Consider the following 22,052-nt stretch of genomic DNA (forward strand, 5'->3'; position numbering starts at 1 on the left):
GTGTCCTCCTCTAATATTTCAATAGGCCCCCTCAACAAGAAGATCTTCTAGGTGCAGAGACACATGAGTTGATCCAGCAAGGCTCAGACAAGATGTGCTCTTCAGGAGTTTCCCTGTTCAGCCTTAGCTGGAGGTAGGAAAAGGACAGAGTGAGATAAGCATCCTGCTGAAGCGGTGTCCAGACCCCTGGACATCTTCTCTATGTTCTGGTGGCTATGTGAGTTCAAGCCCTGTTAATATCTGGGAAACTGCTTCACCTAAAAATGCCCAGTTGCAGACAGAAAACAGAATGGGAATGGCTGGACATGTTAAAGATATCCATGCTACAGAGAGGGGAGGCAGAGATACCCTGCAGATACATGAACTATCCCAGTATACATTCTCTCTCAGCACCTGGATTTCCCAAAGGAAGGGAAAAAATAACCCAGGGCAGAGTCTGAAAGGTCCTCACCAAAGACATGTGAATAACATCAAAATTTCACCAAGATGTTTGGGAGACAATTCCTCAGTACCCTTCTGTGTCTGCAGCATGGCAAATGTGGCCTTGTGTCCTGGTTTCGGCTGGGATGGAGTTAATTTTCTTCCTAGTCACTGGTATAGTACTGTGTTTTGGATTTAGTATGAGAATAATGTTGATAACACACTGACGTTTCAGTTGTTGCTAAGCAGTGCTTACACTGGTCAAGGACTTTTCAGCTTCCCATGCTCTGCCAGGTGCACCAGAAGCTGGGAGGGGGCACAGCCAGGACAGCTAGGACCCAAACTGGCCAAAAGGATATTCCATAAAATATGATGTCACGCTTAGTATATAAACTGGGGGGAGTTGCCCCCACCTGGCAATCGCTGCTCGGGGACTGACTGGGCGTCAGTCAGTGGGTGGTGAGCAATTGCATTGTGCATCACTTGTTTTGTACATTCTTTTACTATTATTACTATTGTTATTTTCTCTTCCTCTGCTGTCCTATTAAACTGTCTTATGTCAACCCACAGGTTTTACTTTTTTTTCCGATTCTGTCCCCCATCCCCCGGGGGGGCAGGAGGGAGAGTGAGTGAGCAGCTGTGTGGTACTTAGTTGCCGAATGGGGTTCAACCACGACACCCTGAAAAGGGCAGAGATGCAAAGGCTGAGTGTGGTGTTCAGTCCCAAAGGAGATTTCAATCTTATTTGTACAATGTGACACACACACGCAGGAAAAGACAAATGCGTCTGCGCAAATGAAGGCAGTAACACTGGGATTGCCATTCTCAGTGAACCAAAATGAAAGCTGTATCTGATCTTACACAGGACGTGGGTGGCAGCATTGCTTTTCCTCTCTGTACTGAGGCATGCCTAGAGACCGCAATAGGCACGGTGAAGGTAAATGCTGAGAGTACACCCAGGCTGAGGAAACCCAGGTCTGCAAAGACTCTCATTCAAGACAACCTACAACAGCCCATGCTGAACATCTCAGTCGTTCCTGTGCACCCTACCTGTGGTGCAGGGAGCGCTGTACTCCTGTGTGGCAAACTCATCTGGAAAACAGAAGGGGAGAGCGAGAGCGGGCTGTCAGAGCCCCTCAGCACTCCCGGCAGAGGGACGGGTGCCAGGGAGACACTTCTCCCAGACCCCACAGCAGGCCACTGCCCCCATCCCCGACCTCCCCCCAGAGATCCCAGCTGGGTGGGAGGGAGCCCCAGTCAGGGCCCTGTCCGGAGGCCGCAGCAGCAAGGCAGAGCCACCCCGCAGAGGCAGCCCCAGCAGGTCTCCACCCCAGTGTGCCCAAGGGCTGCTCAGGCACCTTCTGCCAGCACGCTGGGGCGGGAGCGATGACTCTGTTGCCGCCACCCTGGCGCAGCAGCCGGGACAGCAGAGACTCGAGGAGCGCCAGGACTGCCTGGAAGCACGGGCACGGCTGCGCTCCGGGGCCGGAGCTCAACACGGGACCGCCAGCGCCCGCGGCTCTGCCCCGCGGGACGGCTCCTCTCCCCGGGGAGGCAGGACAGGCCTTGCAGGCGCCGCGGTGGGAGGGCTGGGGAGATGGCCTCCTCCGCCCTCTCCCGCAGGGGAGGGCGGCTGCACAGCAGCCGCCGGTGTGAGGGGCAGCCGTGCAGGGATCCCCACAGCGTCACCACTGCCCGGACCTGCCCCCCCGTTGTTCTCTGGGGCCTGCCCGGGCCGGAGCAGCAGGGAGGAGGGCAGGGGGGCGGCCTCCAGCCCTCCGGCCGCTCTGCACTCGGAGAGCTCAGGCAGCGCGGGGCCGAGAAGGGGCCCACGCCAGGGGCAGCTGCGGGTCCCCACAGCTGCCGCGCCCCTCCGCGCGTCCCGCTGCTCGCCCTCGCTCCCACGGGCACCCCCAGCCCTGCACTCACCTGTCTCGTAGTAGTCATAGACCTTCACCTGAGCTGGCTTCAGGCCCTGCACGGGGACGTCCCGCTCCACCGCGAAGGAGAAGCTGAGGGTCTCGCTGCCCAGCTGGGGAAGGGAAGCGGCGGAGGCTCAGGGGCGGCTCCGCACTGCCCCGGGCTCCCCCGTGCCCCCGCACTGCCCCCAGGCCCCCTCGCTCTCCCCTGCCACCCGTGCCTGGGCCCTGCAGGGTGCGGGGGCTGCAGGCCCGGCTGAGGGGCAAGGGGAAACCCTGGGGCCTTTCCCCACACTGGGGGAGGCTCTGTCTGGTGGGGATGTCAGGGCCCGATCTGTGCGCGGGGCGGAGGGAAAGCCTGCTGAGGGCTGGGAGGAAAGTGCCAGGAAGTCTGAAAGCTCGGCAAAAGTCAGAATGGTCAGAATGGGATTCAGTCCTATCAGTCAGAGCCATGGTAGTTTTGAGTCCCAGATCTTTTGCCCTATGTGGCCAAATGTCCCAATGCCCGTGTTTCTGACCCATCCTCGCCCCAGAGGGATACTCACCTTTTCCAGATACACCAGGACATGGTTGGTACTCAACTCTGTGCGCTCAATAACGGGGCGGCTTTCCAGCTGAAGAAAGAAGACCAAGCTGTTACCGCATTGAGTGTGGTCTCCCTGTGCCCCTTACACAGCCCTATGGATGGGATGTACTGTGGTTGAAACACTGGGGTACTCAGGGAACTGAGTCTGCAGCATGGAACTGCCTCCTTGGTGTGCCACTAGGTATCATGGCCCTTCCCTTTGCCAGCCTGGCTGATGAAGTACGGCCTGGCTCCAGTGGAGACTGAGCACTGGTTCAAGCACAGTGATGGAACAATTCAATGAAAATACATTCCTTCTGGCTTGCTAGTTCTGCAGTATCTTATGATTGCTTTTATTTTCCAGACCATGCACCTGCTCAGCATCTCAAACAGTGACCCAAGACCTAAACAGTTACAATGCTATAAGGTGGTGTCAGATCAGCAGAGGGGAAAAAGGAAACAGCCCTACTTTTCAATGTTCTATGCACAGCCAAAGCTTTTAGGGAGCTTTCATGACACAGTGATAATAAAGGTGCCCACCACCAGTCTAAAGAAAAAATTACGTAGTCTATTTTTCCCAGATTTATCACATTGTCTCCCCTTGTGCTGGCCTTGAGCCAGGTATGAAAAGAGAACATGGTACGTGGCAAATGTGCAGATGACAATGGCAAGATCAAGCTGATTCCTGCCCTGAAGCCCTCTAGTTTGCTACAGACACTTGAAGGTGTCTTGAAGATAAGAAGCTGGATGTTGCTCGCTCAACAGATAGACTCCTACCTTTCTCACGGAGGACTTCACGGGGATGAATCCTGACAGCATCTTCACATCAACAATCACCATGTTGGAGCCATTGCGCTCCCCAGTGTAACTAAGAAACCAAGCCACAAAGATTCAGTGCACCTCAAGTGGAAGCTGGGGGCACTTCCACCTTTGCCATAACACTTGGACCCCACCACGTCCTGACAGTCCAGCACCTTCTTCTCTAGCTATGCCAGGGCCTCCTCGTCACCTATGCAGCCTCTCACTAGCCCAGCCCTGGGCTGCTGCCCACACAGCTCCACCACTGCAGGACATGTCCTTCTTCCACAGCCTCTCCTCCCAGTGCAGCTGCTTCCTGCCCACTCTTCCAGGGATGCACTGCCCCTCCAGGGCTTCCAGACTGGCTCAGCCCAGAGCACCAGACCTCCTCCAGCTCCCGTGGCTTCTCAGGAAGGCTCAGACCCAAACACAGACTCACCTGACATTTATGCCTATGTCAAAGACCTTGTGAGCCTTGGAGTCCTCGCATGTCTCTGGGATCGTGTACACATGGAGCATGAAGGGTGCATCCTGCTGTGTGGGCTGCACATTGTACCTCAGGCTTGTCTAGGGGAGAGCCATCAGTTCTGTGTGAGCAGGTGTGTGTGCGTGCTCAGCACGTGAGAGAGACCATCCTCTCCCCGTCCTGCCTCCCCACTTCTCGCATTCCCACAGCTCCTCCACATTGCGGATCCTTCCCTCCTTGCCTCCCACTCTTTCTCCTCCACACACACCTCTACTCTTCTTCTCTTGCCTCTCCCAGAGCCTTCCCTCCCACTCCTCCCCTCTCCCCTGTCCCTTCTGCACTCTCCCTGGCTCCTGCCTGGCGAGGGGCTCTCCTCCCACAATGCCACCTGCCCCCATCACCCTCACCTGCAGGTAGACGCATCCTTCACCAGACACCTCCGTGCTGTACTCCCCTGGCACCTGGGGCAGGGGCACGCGCTGGAGCAGCAGCCGGTTTGTGGGATCCACTTGGAAGTCTTGCTGGAAGTCCCCTCCAGACCGCAGGGTCACTTTGGAAGCTGCTCCGCTCTTGGCATAGGTGAGAGCTCCGTACAGGGACAGGGCTTGGAGAGCCACCACTGTGTCCTGAAAGAGAGGGGTCCCGGCACCCAGGAGAATACAGTCAGCTTTTCCACAGCCTGTCCTCCCACAGCCTGCCCTTTGCTGTTGGCGGGCATCCTCCCCTCCATTCTTCACTTTCTCCAGTTTTAAGTCCAAAGGAGAGAGGGAAAGAGCAGCTTTTGCATGTTTCCATTCCCTTCCTGTGTCCTCTGCACAGCAGTTGCATGTTCCCTGAGCTCCCTGGTGTGGAGCTCTGCGCAGCCTTCACTCGCTCGCCCCAGGGTGAAGCAGCAACCTCATATGCACAGACAAATTGCAGTGGCAGCCCTCTCCAATGGCACAGACACACGTCCCATGTGTCCTTACCATTCTGCCCCGCGGTGTCAAGAAAGCCAGGTCATTAACCACAAGATCAGTCATTCCCAGAGGCACTACCTGACGTACTAGCCTCTAGCCTCTTGGGAACTTGGCAACCATGGTAGACACTGCAGGGATATACTGCAGGGGTACAGTCCCTGCCCTGGTGAACCCTACTGGGCTCTCACCTGGGTCTCTGACACTTCCCGTCTTCTGACATTGATGTGAGGTCGCAGGAGGGAAGCAGCTCACCTGGGTGGAGGAGAAGCCTCCGTTGGGATTCTGCTGACCACTGATCCACTTTGCAATAAGAGATGCGAATGACAGCTCCTCCTGGGAAGGTGCTGGCTGCATGGTGAGGTAAGCAAGGAGCACGTAGGCCGTCATCTCCACTTCAGCAGAGGGAGCTCGGTAGCGATAGTACGGGAGATCAACCTCTGGCTCTTTCCCAGGCCGCTGCCAATGAACAGACCCATCTTCACAGAAGGCAGGGAGCATGGAGACAAGACAACAAGCAATTATTAGTAGTTATTGAAAGGCAGTTCTTGATCTGCTGCCGGTCCAGTTTGGAGGGCAGAGCCCCAGGATGCACCTGTCACGTAGGATGAAATGGGAAGGGTTAGACAGCTCTTTGCTTGCTGCAACTAGCCTGAGACTGCTGAGGCTCAGTCCTCAGGCCTGGATACCGCTTTGTCCTAGACTCCAGATTCATGGAGGCATTTATGGGCTTGAGCACCAGCAGAGCACCAGGCAGAGCACCTTGTTGAGTAGAGATGCTGGGGTTGGGCAGTGACAAGCTCTGTGAGGCAAAATGACCCAAGGACTGTGAGCAGGGCTTGGTAGTCACCTGCAGGTGGGAAAGGCAAAAGGAGCTGGGGATATTTCCCTCACAACCCTGCTACCCAACGCTTGGACAAACCCACTGTCCGGCCTGACTTTACCAGAATGCTTCCGAGTCGTTACATGAGTTCCTGGAAGACTCAGAGCTTACTCTATGGCCTCTGAAATGACCTGTATGTTCGCCTTCTCTCTCAGCACATGCAGCTCTTCTCTGATTTATCGTCCCTTATGCTGTGCAAGGTCAGCTTTGTCCTATGTTGAGCACATGCACTGGAAGGAAGGAGTGGCCATAAACATTGCTAAGTCTTTGGTCTTTGCTAAGCAGTGCCTGGTGTGGCAAGAGGAGCGGGCTGAGGAGAGACACTAGCAGAGCTACCCTTTAGTTCAGCAGTGATGGGGATGGTGCCTGGTGCTTCCTGATGAACCCCCTTGGAGCAGAGAAGTAGGACTGGGCACTGAGAGGCAGTTGTCAAAAATGCAACCCCTTTGCCCAAGTGTTTCCTCTCCCTCCACCTTTCCCCGCCCACAGAAGCCATTTCCTGCAGCCATTGCCCCACCAATAAAAGCCATTTTATCAAGGGAAGATGTAAGGCCAGTGGGTTGGAAGAAAGAGATGTCCCACCAGGAGCACTCACCCTTTTTCACAGCTTCCTTTTCAAGTGAGCCAAGCAATGCCTTCCGCTTCTCCACCTTCCCTGCCAGGGCGAAGGCGTACGCCATCAGTGCCTTGGTGTACACATGGTTTTCTTTCTCATCTGCTGCTGTTTCCAGGCAGAACAGAGCATTACGCACCACCGAGTGCTGGGGAGAGAGCACCAGTTATTAGAAAGCTGTGGAGAAATTAGGTTTTTGCCATACTAATGACACAGCATTCCACTGAACTTTGAAGAGGGGTCTGCCAGAATGAGGTCTAAGAACAAGTAGGGTACAGTGTGTTCCAGAAATGTCAAAACTGACAGCACATAATTCTTTTATCACAGGGCTCAACAACCAAGTCCTTTTTCCAATCTGGAGCAAATTCTGGGCAGTACTGTGTCATCATAGAATGACATAATATAACTGACTCAAGTTAGGGTACAGCCACATACAGTTACAGGCAGAGGAATCTCCAGCAATGCGATAGTGATGTAAGCCGTCAGCGAGACCTCGTTGTCAACTCCACCCTGCAGGGAAACACAAAGGTAGATGCTGACCCCACTTAGCTTCTTATCTTCACTTATCTTACCTTTTCTCCCACTCCAGTGGGAATACTTTATTCTGCATTGTAGACCCTTAGCTTGCCTCCTCCCCCTTGCAGCTGATGTGGAGGTATCAATACCACTTATAAAGTGCAGGTTAGCCTTCATTCTCCTTCCTATTGTGGCGATCATACAGAATGGCCTCTGGCTCCCTAGTTCTTGCCATTGACATGGGAATTTCCCATCTCCCTGTATGCTCAAGAAGCTCAACTGGACCCATCTGACTTATGGTCAAGTTCTAGCCTCACAAAAAAACAACTAGGCAGGCACATTACCTTCATAGCATTGTTCAGGAGTGTCCCAGAACTGCGGAAACAGCCATTCTCCTTCTGTTTGTAGGACAGCCAGACCAAAGCATCCTGGATGTGCTTCTCATCTATGAAGATGTAAGGCCGGGCCTGGGCAAAGGACTTGAGGACAAAGGCTGTGAGCCTGAAAGGGAGAAAGATCAGTGCAAGGGCCTAAGCAGGCCTGTTGTCCATCTCAGGTGACAGGGCCCATGTGCACATCATCTGCCTGGAGAAAGGCAATAAGGCCTGGAAAACTGTGGGCCAATTAGTTAGACTACATGTATATTATATCTTCACCTCAAAAAATCTGTCAAAAAACTGCTTCCCACCTTGATTTCTTGTCCCTTTCTTGGCTCATAAAACCCTGTGATCCCTTTGTGTTGAGGTTACAGTTTGAAAGACAGTGATTGTTGATGTGTATCTAAAAAAAATATCTTTGGAAAAAGTAGGGAATTGCATGCCAATCAGCTCAACATCTGCATAACAGTAATACTCAAAATGACAGGGAAGAATAATTAAATCCCTGCTAGCTTATGGTTTGCTAGCAGGACTCTTGCACTAGAAATCCATGCCTCATGGATTTCCTGAACTCCCCAGAGTTTTAAAGTAAAGAACATGTTAAAAGAGTTTTTGCTAGAGTTGTTACAAGCAGTTATGGAGAAGAAGCAGGCATGTGGTGAGAAGCCAACACGCTGTCAAGAGCCAATTAGTTTCAGAAACTAAAAGCAAACCGAAGGTGATGAAATCATCCATTCTTGCCCCTACCTAAAGTTGAAAATGCATGGCAATGATATGCTGGAGCAACTCAAAACTTTGCAATAAGTCACACTGGCAACGCACATGCTCCTCCAGGCTGTCTTTGCTTAGTAACACACAAACACTCTTGAAAAAAAACCATACAGCACTGCTTTTGGATTATCATCCTTTCCACTTATATGGAAACACCTTTCCCAGCAGCCTTCTCAGCAGATGCTAGTCTAGAAGAGCTGCCACTGCAACTCTTCAGCCTTCCTCAGTCAGGATGTGAAATCCCTGCTCCTTTCTTCCCCAGTTTATCTCTATTTCCTTCTTGTTTGTTATGGAGCTGCTGGTGGGAGGACGTGCTTCAGCTACATAACTGGCTGATGCAGCCTATCTCATTAAGTAGGAGGCAGCACAGGGATCACACCAGCTCTGGAAAGCCTGCTGGTCTACAACAGCATTTCCTATTTACTGTCATGCAGCATTTATTATAAATGTGTAGGTGAGAAAGAGGAGCATATAGGGGAGGCATAGGTGACACTGAAATCTCACCAGGTGTTCCCTGGTTGGCCATAACGTGGTCCAAAGGTACTGTAAGAGCCATCTGGGTGCTTGTAGTTCAGCTGCCTCTGATAACCTGCAATGGAGAGTTAAAGCAAGATTCAGATTCCAGAGAAAGTCTACTGAGGGGTGGAGGAACAGAAAAACAGCTGTATCAGCAAAGGCAAAGGAGAGAGGAGTAGGTCAGTCCTATCCTAGCCAATAAGAAGTACTGGTACATCCACACCTCCATGCACTGCTTGTACTGCATGAGAAGAAGCAACACCTGCCTTTCTTTAGAAGGAAGGCAGGACTTATTAATGACAATGGACAAGTCACTGTAGCAGGTCACCTGACAACTCTGCAATGTATTGCAACCCAGTTAGGGAGCAGAGAAAAGTGGGTGCAATGATCAGGTACCCTAATGCTTAAGCAACAGAAAATAATAAAGGAAAAAGCAGCGAAAGGCCTCCTCAGGCATACAGCAGAGACCATCTGTGCATGAGAGGAGCTCTCTTTCCACATCTGGACAACATTTGACAGAACCACCCAGGCAGGATCTGGAAAAAAGCCAAAGCAGAAGCAAAAGCCATGTCCCAGCTCACCGCTCACTAAGTATCCGATGGCCTTGGATTTGACCTCCTCACTCAGCTGCCCTGTCTTGTTCAGATAGTCCAGGACGTAGATGTTGGGTGCAAACAGGACCATGTTCTGCTCCCCACAGCCGAATGGCATCTGGAGGAGCTGGTGCAGGTTCTGCATTGCAGTGCCCATGATGTCGCCTGGGGAGCAGGAGATACCAGAGGAATATTAACAACACTCAGCGCTGGCTATCAGAATCGAGGGAGCTACTGAACGAGAGAAGCAGGAGATGACAGAGATGAACAAAAGAAAATCTGGATTAATAAAGATCCTGGAATGAAACACAGAACAACAGACAAAATGAAAAGAGGGAAATGAGAGAAAGGTTAAGGCACTGGCAGAGAGCCCTGAACAAAAGGACGTGCAGAAAGGGGAAAAGGAAGAGCACAACTGGAAGGAAAAGTGCTCGAGACAGAAGGGATGAAAGACACGAGTGAGATGTGCTGCAAACCAGGAGAAAAAGCTGTGAGGTAAGAGGCCAACACAGAGGGGGAGAAACAGCGCATGGTTCTTCTCCCAGGCTGCTCACTCACCCAGCACTGAGAAATATGCTCTGCCTGAGTCTTGTACCACATTTGAGGGTAGCAGCAGGGAAAACTTCTCTTTCACAGGCACTCCTGAGAGAGAAACAAGACCCAAACAGCTTCAGTGCAGTCCCAAGAAATGGCTAATGGAAGGGGAGGGGGCCACAGTGAAACAACAGAAACACTTCCTGTTAGAAATGCCCTGACTTCAGTCACTTTGTTCTTCCCTGGCTATAAGGCAATCTCTGCATGAAACCACCCCCAGCCACTGTTAGGCACTATAGATCACGTCTCTACAGGTTTTTCCTGGGCGCGCTAGAAAACAGGAGACAGCGCTTGTAACTCCTGCTGTAACTCCTGTAACTGGCAGCACCCAAGGGAACAGGGATACAAACAGTCATGCTAAATCTGCCCTAGCTCATACCCTGATGCTTAGGCAGGATGGTCCATTCTCTAGGGCTTTCTTCTGTCTTACATCTCAGGCTCCCAACTGATGGAGCATGTTTTGATTACCTAAAAATACCAGCCTGTCTGGAATATGACAGAGGCAGCACTATCTTCCTCCTCCAGACACGTCCCACCCATCAAACCACACAGGAACAAATGGAGAGGGTGGGGAGAGAGGGCTTTACCTTTTACACAGAGTACAGAGTTCTGGGCTGTTTCCTTCTCAATTCCTTCAGGCTTGGGTGGGATGAAGGAAAACAAGAGAGGTGAGAAGTTAGTGAGACAGGAAGTACAGACAGACAGAGGAAACCTCAACAAGGACAGAGGGATACATGAAAAGAAAAGTGAGTGGAGAAGGAGAGGCAGTCACAAACACTCCCTGAAATACAGAGCTCTGAAATAATAATTTAAGCAAGTAAAAGAAACATGATACTAAGTGATTGGTGTTGTATGTGGAGGAAGGACAGGAAAAGGAAAGGGACACACTGCAGGACTGCATGGATGACCTGCAACTATTGTACGCAGTGAGAGACACTTAACATCCTTGTAACAAGAAGACTGCAGCATTACAGCAAGTGCTTTTGCTAGGAAAAGCTCACAGTTGCTCTAGAGGGCTGTCCTGAAGAGATGTCTGCAGTGCTATTTATCATAATACTGCAGATGCTTTAGGGAACAAAAATTGTGTCTGTTGATAATAGAGAGGGAAGATGTTGTACACTGTAATATCTAGTGACACTACTGATACCATATGACACAGTAGGCAAACATTAGGGGTTTTTATAATACAGAGAAAAGCTAAGAACATAGAATCTACCTGCCAGATTACCACACCCAGTATAATAAACTAGCATTTTCCTATAAAGGATATGCAATACTGCCACATAATATTTCCTTCTGTACCACATTGCATCAGCAACTTTTCTTGCCACAGGAAATGGATAAGCTGTAAAATTTTAACATGTTTTCATGTACTTTTATAATATCTGGAGTTTTGAGGGGACTTCTCTACAGGCATCGAATTCTTGTAGGTGCTTATGAATCCCCTTCATCCTGGTGCCAGACTATGTTAGCAAACCAGAACTGCATAACACTCAGCTTAAGAGGCAGTTTGCTTGGCTGCTCAACTAGCAGAGAGGCAGCATGTGCTGACTGGCAAACTTACTGGGGTGTCTCAAAAAGAGGAGAGAGGCTGTAAAGAGGGTATATTGAAACAGGAGGTGACAGGTAGGAGATAAAGGGAAAGATGGATTGAAGTAGGAGTCCTGCTACAGTAGGGAGTAAGGAAAGTTTAGACTGCTGGGAGACACATTGCACAGCATTATTAAGCTGCAGTCTTTACGCAGCCCTGCCAAAGTATAAAGATGATGTAAGACCATCATATTGCCATGCTGCGTAGTGATCACATAGAATCACAGAATCATAGAATCATAGACCAGCCCAGGTTAGAAGGGACCTCGAAAGATCATCTGGTCCAACCTTTCATGGGAAAGGGAGCCTAGATGAGATTATCTAGCATCCTGTCCAACTGCATCACAGCGTATGCTCTAGCCTTTGGAAAGCTCAGTCCTCCCCTTCCCACAGCCCACATACCTCCACCAGCAGCTGTCTGATGACTGTGTCCTTCCGCCCTTTCTCAGGGGTCTCCACGATGGCATTCCCACAGGGCTGCTGGTTCTGCAGGGCCTCAGTGCTCACCGAGAACTCCACCTGCCCTGGAAGAAACAGGGGTCAGCCAGCCCTGCCAGGCAATGCCAGGTAATGGGAGTCACTACCACTTCCAGGAGTTTCAACCTGCAGGCCCATGGATGGGGATTTCCCATCACACCTGGGCCCTGCTTCTTTCCCACAAGAACATAGCTACCTATATCAGAATCCATCCTAGAGCAGATGAGCTGCACTGCCATTGAAAGGTGACTCCATTTTGGTGGCTATTTACCAGAACCTAGGACACCACAGCGGTGGGACTCACCAGACCCACTGCTACCCTGCATGCACACCACAGCTGCTACCACAGCACGTAACAACAACAGTGAAAACAAAATGTGAAGACCCCATGGGGCAGTCACCTAATGTCTGGGAGGGATGGAGCTGACAGAGCATCCCCGCTGGCCAGCAATGTCTCTGGCTTCAGAAGATGTTGTCCAAGGGCTGCAAGGCTTGATGGTACTGCATGTGGTGCCAGATGGAGCCTTGGACACTATGAGTCAGCCAGCCTTTGCCTCCCAAATAACCCCAGATGAGACAGACACTCAGCTGCAGTGCTTCCCAGGAAACCGTGTGGCTCTAACACCCAATACTGAATGGGGAGAACAGCACAGAGAAACCCTCCCTGCAGTTTGCACCCTGAGACCTTTACCTAGAGATTTGGGAGTCACCAGCCAAGCCACAGTTTTCCTCCCGTTCTCGCAGAGACAATGAGATTCTTCCTCCTTTTCCACAGGAGTAGCCAGGAAATGAGCAGACTGAGCAAGAGTCACACTGACCTGCCAGTTGTAGAGAGAGGCGCAGTCAAGGAAGGATGATCATGGGACACAGAGAGCTTGGAAGCCATAGCAATAGCTATTTCTTCAGTAGCAAAGGAGCAGGGAGCTGGAGTTGTGGGTTCTGCATTTGGAGTATATAGAAGGAATAACATAAGAATTTCAGGGGTGAAGGGTTTAGGGCTACTCGGAGATAAGAAGGCTGGGTGAAGGTAAGAGGTGTACAAGAAGATGCATAAGTACAGAGAAGGATTTAAACCTTCCTTACCCTGATGCAGGCGGTCAGGTAGTTGAAAACGGTGGCTTTCAGCGTGAAGGCCTCACCACGCACTACTGAGTAGGGCAGGGTGAGCTCTACAAAGAAGGGCTGGAAGGCTCTGAGGGACACTGTCGGGGACAGGCCAAAGCCCGTGTCTGCCGAAGTGCAGAATGCATTGGCTTTCCACTCAGTGATGGTGTCAGGGATGGTCACATCTAGATCAGCATTTCCCTCAGAGCTGGTGAAGCACAGAGAGCAAGGACAGGGGGATGATTTTTTATGGCATTTTGGTGACTATCTGTACCCCTTTCGGCCTACTGAACAGTACTGCCTGTGTGAATGATGGGACACAGTATGTTTGTAACTGTAGGGCCACCCCACATCTTCTTCCAGACCCATGACCACTCCGTGGACAAACCTAAGCGCAGCTGAAGGTAATTCCATCTCAGAGGATTGCCAAGTGATCTCTGCAAACAATGAAGGACTTTTTGGCATTGAAAAGGCTTGGCAAACATGGGGATTCGTATTTTCACCTTATAAAAAACAGTTTTATTAAAAAGAAAGGAACTAACCCAAGGTGCTCACCTTATAGATACTAAACTCCAAATCCAAGTTTCTGGGAAATACTTTCGGACTGTCTCTGTCAGTTCTTCAGGAGTGCTTAACGTGGCATGAAGTCTATCTGCCTGAAGGCCTGAATGTGATGGGATGGAAAAGATATCAACTGATAATTCCAAACAAGTAAGATCTACATCAGCATCATGCTTTGGTCTGAGAAAGCATCAATCTACATGACAATCAGAAGCCTTGCTGGCAGCAGATGTTTGCTGTGGCTGTAGTGAGCACTGGTACCAACAGCAGTGAAGTTTCAGGGTCAGGGCTTATTAGCAAGAGCTAGCCTTCCAGTATTTCCCACTCGTCTCCAGCAAACCTCTAAGTACCTGGGGCAACACTTTACAAGGTTAAAACAAGGATGTTAGAGCAAAGAGTTATTTATCACCTTCTGTGCAAGCAGCCTTTTCCCTTTCAGGCACAGTCTTAACATGACGTCCTTCTCTGTCCTACCAGGCCAGCTAGCAATGGAACATCCCTCTGTTGCAAGTGTTTTTTGTAGGGTCAGTATGACTCAGAAAACCACCTCCCTGCCAAATCTGTGGCCTCCTAAAGAACTAGGCTGGAGATGCTCAAACTAAAAACATGTAGTTGGAATTTGGGAGGGGTAAAAATAGACTTTTTGACTAAAACAAAATTTTCACATGTAAAAATTATTCCCAGGAAAATATTCTGAGTTTGGGATGAAACTTGGTAAAAAATAAGCCTTTATTCGACTTTGGTTTTGAACAGCTGGGAAACAAAGAAGGGTGGGGAGGGCAGGATGGGACAATGGGTTTGCTTGGCTTTGACAAAAGGAAAGAGAAATCCACCCAAACAGATAAAAAAGAAGAGTTCTTAAATAAATTCTAGTTTTGGTCATCTTTACTTTGGCTAAATTAATTTCTACATTTAGATAAAAATCATGTAGCTAGCAAATACCCATACCATCTGTGCAACAGGCACCTCCAAAGTCTGAGAAGGTCTCAGGGCAGCAATGAAAGATGCTATCAATCAGAGCTGTATCACATAGCTCCTAGCAAGAGTGACAGTGGCTTGCTTGTATTGTCTATCACGGTATTTTAGTCTTCTTACTCCTGCCTATTTCAGTTTAAAATAATTAAAAACCATCTATCCTGCATCTTAGCAACCTGTGTCAGAAGTTGAAATTGTCTTAAAATGGGATATGTACAAAAGCACAGGTTCTTGTGCCAAGGGAAAACTCTCTGAATCAGTTACCCAGCTAGAATAACCTAGATTTTCCAGGATATTTCCCTTAATATGAGACTCTGGATGATGATATGGCCAATTCTGTCTCCCAAACAGCTACAGTGTAAGAGTTGAGATAGCCCTTAGAAATAGGGTGGGTCCATTTCAGACTGGAATTCTGCCACTCGCATCTTACCATTCTAAGCCTTCAAAGTCTACCAACTTGTCACTGAAAATTTTCTCATCCACTTCATTTGGTTTTGACCATACACAAAACTGGGTGTCAGTGAGGGCAGACTGAAGATGGTATTGGAGACCCCTTAAGTGATATCTAGGGAAAGAAGTCTAGTGCAAAAGTGAACAGAGAATTCAGCAGCAGAATAATATCCTCTGCTCTGCCAGAGTCTTTGAAAACTACCTGGTTCTGCTGACTTCTAATGTGGAGTTATCAAAGTTTGTCTGTAGACCTTCACAACCCAGCAAGAGATATGCCCCACTCTCATGCAGAAGCTGACATCTGTGAACCCACTACTTCAGTATTACTTCCAAGGGTTCAGTCCACAACCCCAGCTCTTGTTTGAGTATTCACCCCAAAATACAGACAGGATCTCTCTTCAGAACAGAGGTGATAACAAGACCCACTTTCTCTACCGGTCATCCTCATTGCATGCATAGGTGCTCCAGACATGAGTGAATTTGAAGCAAGGTGGAGTCCTGCAGGCGTGTAATTCTCAGTGCTGCAATACCAAGGTTTCCTCACCTTGGTATTTGTGAAAACCTTTAAACCCATTTCCTATGGGAGAGAAATCCAACAAGTTTTTTTGTTACCGAGTCCTGTTGAGGTTTACACAGCAGACCTGACATTGGTATTTTACTGCCTCAAAAGGAGAAGCTGTTACTCTCTGTGGATTGGACCTTGAGATGAACCCCCCAACCCTGGGTCTGGGTGCCTGGGTGGCTCAGAGAGACCAAAGTGTAGATCCCCTCTGTCTCTAGGGCACTGGCTCCAGTCCAATTCCAGCTTAAGGGTCAGGATGAGCCAGGGAGTAGATACAGAGTTTTCTCTCTGGAAGGAAATGTCTGTGGCTATGATGCAGCTCGAGGACTTTATTTGGGGTAACTGTAATGGCACAGGATGATTTATCTCCTGTTAGAACCTCTTTTCAAGTCAACCTCAAAGCTTTTCCTGTAAGAAGAAAACTTTGAGACTGATCCCTTTTTCACCAAGTTGAGAGCAAAGCTGGCAAGACAGGTGAAACTTACAACTCTCACTGAACTTGCCTCTGGATAAAAATTAGTGTCAGATCATTCAGATTCACAAACCCTTCTCTTGTTATGTTGCATCATGCCACAGAAGGCTTAAGCATTTTCAGTCCTTCTCCCACTCCATGCCATAACCATGCAAGAGGGCTATACCTTTAGGATGCTGTAAGCGTCCTCTTCGTCCGTCTCCACTACTGGAGAATAGGTGATCCCATTCAGAACTATCTTCTTCAAGGGGATGCAATTCTCCAGGGGCTCCTCCAAGAGCATGTCTGAACCATGGTGATAGTCATGCAATTCCTTTACTGGCAGCAAGCTATACACCTAGGCAGAAAGAGCCAGGGTATTTGGCATTTTCAGTGTCCACTGTCACAAAACACAACTGAGGGAGTTGGATGCAAGCACCATAACAGTCACATCACCTGCATATACGTCCACATTGCCATGGTCCTCCCTGTGGTGGGAGCAATGGGTATTTGGGAGTCAAAAAAGAGATCCAAATTTGGAGATACTGCCTCTTTTGTTATGGACATCATGTTACTCTGGTTATTATGGCTCAAATATATAAAAAATGACACTGGCCAGCCCACCTGCAGTCCTTTGTCCCTACTCAAGGATTGTCATTTGCTGCTTGGCATGAGGTGAATAAACTCTCTGACACTTCCAGATGCTACTCCAAGAAAATTAATTCATGGCTGGAGAGAATAACTGAAAAATCATCATCAAACTCACAACAGTGTTTGGCTCTGGCCAAGAGAAGCAGTCACCTTAAAAGAGCTTCCTAATTGCCATCCCTACAGTTACACAAAACCAAAAAAGAAACAGCTGCTGCCCAGTTCTCATCTTTTTGCCAACTGAAAGAAAACAAGAAACAGCACAGGGCAGCTTTCCTGTGTCAGCACTGATAAGAGGGACTGTTCACTGTTTCCACCCCAGCACTGGGCTGCACTTGCTCTGACCAGGCTCCGAGTTGCTCCACAGACTAAGCACTTACAGAGTTGGGTGACAGGTCAGCTTCTGGCTTCATGAGGAGAACGCTCTTATCCACAGCACGGACAGCGCAGAGGGAGTTCGGGGAGGCTCTGAACAGCAAGTGAGCATCAGAAGAAGGCAGGCCTTCAGAAGGAGAGAAGCGCAAGTCCACCTGTAGCCATAGGAAAAGCTACGTCACAGATGCCCTACCCTTGCAGGACTTCTCCTTCAGTTGAGTGCATCAGTTCCACCCTTACAAAGCCCACATATGCATGCACACACACACCCCCCATACACTCCCTCAGTGCTACTGCAGAGCTGAGATTCCTTCCTGCAGTGCCAGAGGAATCAGCACTAACAGTTCTTGGCAAATTCCACCATCACAATTGCTCATAAAACTTTTAAGGCAGTTTTGGGTTTTATGGCCACTGTGAGTGTGATGAGATAATCCCACATAGTGGCTAGATCTGTTCAGGCAGCTGGGTGTGGTCTTGAACCAGGTCCAGTCTCTGTACTGCACCCAGATATTGTATGTGGAGAGAAAACAGGCTTGCAAAGACCTTGCTTATCAGATTCTTTAGTAACACGAGAAGCAGCGATGCCCTGGAGCAATGCTGCAATATCTGCTGGCTGGTAATGATTCTGAAGAAGTGGCCTGTTGGTTGAGGCCTGCCAGACTTGTATGCCTTCCCCAAAACATAACTCACAACTCTAATGACCCCCTACCAACCTCTGCCCTGGAAGTTCTTGCTAGCAGAAGTTGTTGTCATCACCATGTCACATGATTTTGTAGTAAGATGGCTGACTTGCATAAATCTTCCCTCTCCTCAGCAGTACTAACCCTCCCCTAACATGCAATGGTCAAAGCATCCTCAGAGTAAACGTGTTGCCTGACAAAGCAGCCAGTCTCCCTCATGTTCCAACCAGACCACAGTGTGCCTTCTGCTGCCACCCTCCACCTCTCGCAGGGTGGACTTACAATCTTGAGACTGCAAAAACAATAGTCTTCAGGAAATGGCAGAACAAGGGCTGTAGCAAGCTTGCTACTAGAAGAACTGTCTAGCATAGAGATAGGCCAAAGTCTGTCCTATCCAGTCTGACAACAGCTTTGAATTCAGGATGCTTTCAGAGAGGAAAGCAGTATCTAAGCATGTAAATCACTTGGCACTTGGCTTGCACCCAGACCTTAATGCAGTGCATAGTATGGACTTTAATATATGAACAAAATTCAGGTGACTAAGCTCGTACAGTGACACCAGTCTCAAGAACTCATTTAACTTGGCTTTTAGCAGGACAAGGGACTGCCTTTAGCAGTGTCCTGTCTACTATTCTGAAGTCCCGATGGCAATTTTTGAGGTTGTGCTTTTCTTAGGGCTGCTCATACCTCAATCTGCTCTTCTGCATAAGGAATATGTGGGGCTATAAGAGAACAATGGTCCGCATGCTCACAGAAAGAAGGTTTCATTTTTCTGCACTCTTTGAGTCTCACCATTGCTATTGAAGCACCACTGTGCATTGCTCAGCAGGTTCAGGCAAGGTTTATCTCCATTTACATACAAGAGAAATTAAAATGACAGGATAAGATGTACAGGATTTGAAAGATCTGACAAGTATTAGCTTCACCCGCTGGACTGGGGCTGTGTGTGTTTTATTTTTGCCCTGTGACCACACAAGCAGCCACCTCATTGCTGGGATGAGTTTGTGGGAAATGGAGTGAAATACATGGGTTGCAGTATGACATAAGACATGCGGCCTCCCTTTTTCTTACCCAGGACCATCTGTGAGATCAGTGGCTGCAACTAGTTGCTAAGAGGGGTTTTATCAGTGTAGTCCCTGCTAGCACCTCTTTTCCAACAGCTGATCTCCTCCAAGCTAGCACAAACCAGTAAGCAGTGAAGCTATCTAGAACAATTGATAGGTGGCTTGTCCAGTGTTAGCAAATCTGAACAAATGAGCTCAGCCAGGCTAAATCTAAATAAATGAGCTTGGCCATGCTGCAGTCTGATGGCTACTCCTTCAAGAAGTAGACACTTACCTTATTGCTGAAACACTTTTCTACACTGAACCTGGTTGAATCAGCAATCACCTCCCTGCTGGGGGCAGTGGTATAAACAAGCACTTGGGCCACTGGAGCAATATCAGCTTGTACAGGCAGCTGTATCAAGAAGACCCCATTGGCTAGCAAACAAAACAAGAGCAAAAAGTTAAGGTACAGGAAACCTGCTCCTGGAGCAGTCAAAATTCTAGGTTTGACTTCATGCTGAACTTCATCCTAGCCATGGTGAAACTCCAGGCCTCCAAGTGGGATGAATAGGTGCTCGCAGAGATGTGTCTCACTGTCTGACTGAAACGGCTTGTTTCAAGTCCTGTTTTCCAGTGCATAAGCATGCTGAATTTTGGTTCAGCTTCTAAAAACAGACTATCAGTCTGTGTCTCCTAGGAGCACTGGAGCCCCAGAAATGCAGTGTCAGAATAAAGACAGCTAGCACAGGCGATTATGTGCAAAGCCTAAATAAAGGCAGAGAAAAGAAAGCTCAAACTCTTCCCATATCTTAGAGGAATGGAGATGTGGATCCCTGCATTTATATGGAAGCAGCCTGTATGTCTGCAACAGTTGCCTAGCCTCCCAGGACAGCGACAATTTGGCAGGGGAGAGGAACTCACCACTTCCCTGGTCCAAATCCAGAATGTGGGTGCCTGCTTGCTTAACGATTCCCTTGGCCATCACCTGAATGGAAAGAGAAACCATGCTGTGATTGAGGTTATGCATGAGCCAAACCTTAAAGAGGGGGAACCTGAGAGGAGAGCAACTGAGCTGCATGTCTGCTGCTCGCACCCTGCTCAGCTGCTCTATGCTTCCCTGTAGCAGAATCCCAGTGCTCACCCAGGGGACACTGGGACATCCTTACTCTTCTGCTCCTAAGCCAGACCCTCCTTTTTGTGGGAGAAGAACATATGAAGGATGATGGGAAAGTGTTTAAAGCCTGCTGCCACAAACGGTAATTTCCATCTCCAACTCTGCTACAATTACCAGTGACAACCTCACTGTATGGCAGGTGCGCGCTTACCAGGTAGTAAAAGATGATTTTCTTCTGCTCTCCTATGGCCTCTGGAGTAAGGATATAGTGCACCCGGACCTCTGCAGAGGAGCCACAGCTCAGCGTCTCAGACTTGGGCTCAATTTTGAGGAAGCTACTACTAGGAGAGTAGAAGCGCTTTAGTTGGAGATAGCCTGTTTCATAATATGGAACAACCCAGGAACGGTCATAGCAGTAGGGGTGTACTTTATGAGTTGCCTGGAAAAGGAGAAAATACACACATAGATCCTCAAACACAGGTGGCTGAACTGGAGCCAAAATTCATGGCCTAGTATTAAAGGTTTGGTATTTTTTGTATTTAAGCAACAAGGCAGTCTACAAAAAACCCCCATGAGTTTGGAAGATGCAAGATACGGTGGTGGTATCCTTAGCAAATCATTAGAAATGATCTCACTCCTAGAGAAGCTGGTGTTCGTCTCAAACAAGCTGAATCATATCAGTTGTTTGTTTACGATTAGTATCACCTCAAGGGCCCTTTACCCTAATACTTTGCCCTCTCTAATATCCTGTTAGTTTAAAGAGAAGGAAGCTGATTTTCATTTTTCTTCTTATTATTGGTGCTGGAGAAGGGGTAGTGCCATTCAGGTCAGAGATTACTAGTGCCAAGATAAAGCTAAGGATGCTATGGAAAAGGAGGAAAAGTCTCCACCTGAGAATTCAAAACCTAAATTGAATATCAAGTTCGGGAGCTGAGAGAATCCAGGTCTTCTTAAAAATGAGAGCAAGGGGAAGATACTTCACATTTAGAAGGGTGTTACTTCAGCATTTCATGTGCCTCACATGCCCTTATTTCCTTGTCTTTCTCACTATACTTGGGAATTCTTGCCTTTTCTTTACCCTGCAAAATTCTGCAAACTTCAAGCACCTAGTGGTGGCTTCTGGATAATTTTTAATGGTTTTAATCTGTGACAAGAGAACTGTAGGGAGAAGAGCAAATATAATTCTAGACAATCTGCCCTATTCCAGGGTGAGATATTATGAAATGTGCTTATTACACACATATTGCATTTTCCACTAACAAAAGGAGGCTCAGCAGCACTTATTTTTCCCAGATAAACAAATTCCACACCAGGGAGAGAATTTCTGTGAATGGTTCATACTCTTTTTCTCTTTATGGCAGGAAAAAGAAAAAAAAAGAAAAAAATAAGGAGGACAGCTTAGGAACTCGGAATGCTAAATTAAACCCTGAGAGCTGCAGACTGCCTTAACTGTCCACAAAGGATATTTAGATGAGATACTTGGGAAATCATTTAATTGAAAAGACAGTGAAGCAGTAGCAGCACTCCACCACGGGAGTTAGACCCACCCTTAAAACAGATTTGTCTAGGTAGGGCTGGTGATCCCTTGGAGCAGAATGGACTATTATGATATCTTGATGTTTCTTCTAACGCTATATTGCTATTGCCAAGCACAAATCAAATACTTACAAGCTAAGTGCAATTGTGACACGGCAACCTGGTTTGTTGTATGGCTATTTCCACCACATTGATGTCAAGGTTGGCACAAACAACCAGTAACAAGAACCTAAGTGCTTTTGCATATATAGTAGAAACTTCAGAGTTACTCCCCTTCCAGGCCTGTGGGTCACTTCATCACCTCCTCTGCCCACAGGACTCACCCTAATTCCAACAGAATCGAAGTACAGCGTGGAAGTGTTCAGGGAAAACCATGCCCTGCCCTCTTCATTTGTTGTGTAGTTGTTTTCCTGGCCTCCTTGAAAAGAAATCCTCACAGTTTCATTGGCGATTGGAGCACCAGACCCATCCACTAGTTTCACCTGGAAGAGCAAAA

General features: G+C 48.6%; 1 protein-coding gene across 2 annotated transcripts in view; it reads right to left on the reverse strand.

Moving 5' to 3' along the window:
* The window catches only part of LOC140658964 (alpha-2-macroglobulin-like), a 31,867-nt gene continuing 9,815 nt past the window's right edge, over positions 1–22,052 (reverse strand). For both annotated transcript variants that reach the window (XM_072878090.1, XM_072878079.1), the window contains exons 11-36: positions 21,880–22,038; positions 20,232–20,459; positions 19,828–19,891; positions 19,199–19,341; positions 17,186–17,335; positions 16,345–16,515; positions 15,571–15,721; positions 13,714–13,822; positions 13,138–13,366; positions 12,746–12,872; positions 11,980–12,101; positions 10,575–10,626; positions 9,952–10,035; positions 9,382–9,558; positions 8,789–8,873; positions 7,481–7,637; positions 7,056–7,130; positions 6,603–6,768; positions 5,380–5,603; positions 4,576–4,794; positions 4,142–4,269; positions 3,682–3,772; positions 2,885–2,953; positions 2,350–2,452; positions 1,471–1,512; positions 1–127 (exon numbers count right to left, since the gene is read on the reverse strand). In XM_072878090.1, coding sequence (XP_072734191.1) covers positions 102–127; positions 1,471–1,512; positions 2,350–2,452; positions 2,885–2,953; positions 3,682–3,772; positions 4,142–4,269; positions 4,576–4,794; positions 5,380–5,603; positions 6,603–6,768; positions 7,056–7,130; positions 7,481–7,637; positions 8,789–8,873; positions 9,382–9,558; positions 9,952–10,035; positions 10,575–10,626; positions 11,980–12,101; positions 12,746–12,872; positions 13,138–13,366; positions 13,714–13,822; positions 15,571–15,721; positions 16,345–16,515; positions 17,186–17,335; positions 19,199–19,341; positions 19,828–19,891; positions 20,232–20,459; positions 21,880–22,038 — 3,351 coding nt within the window. In that variant the 3' untranslated portion in view covers positions 1–101. The remainder of the gene's footprint in view (positions 128–1,470; positions 1,513–2,349; positions 2,453–2,884; positions 2,954–3,681; positions 3,773–4,141; positions 4,270–4,575; positions 4,795–5,379; positions 5,604–6,602; positions 6,769–7,055; positions 7,131–7,480; positions 7,638–8,788; positions 8,874–9,381; positions 9,559–9,951; positions 10,036–10,574; positions 10,627–11,979; positions 12,102–12,745; positions 12,873–13,137; positions 13,367–13,713; positions 13,823–15,570; positions 15,722–16,344; positions 16,516–17,185; positions 17,336–19,198; positions 19,342–19,827; positions 19,892–20,231; positions 20,460–21,879; positions 22,039–22,052) is intronic.

The sequence above is a fragment of the Ciconia boyciana genome, chromosome 1, assembly GCF_034638445.1.
Source record: "Ciconia boyciana chromosome 1, ASM3463844v1, whole genome shotgun sequence".
Lineage (NCBI taxonomy): Eukaryota > Metazoa > Chordata > Aves > Ciconiiformes > Ciconiidae > Ciconia > Ciconia boyciana.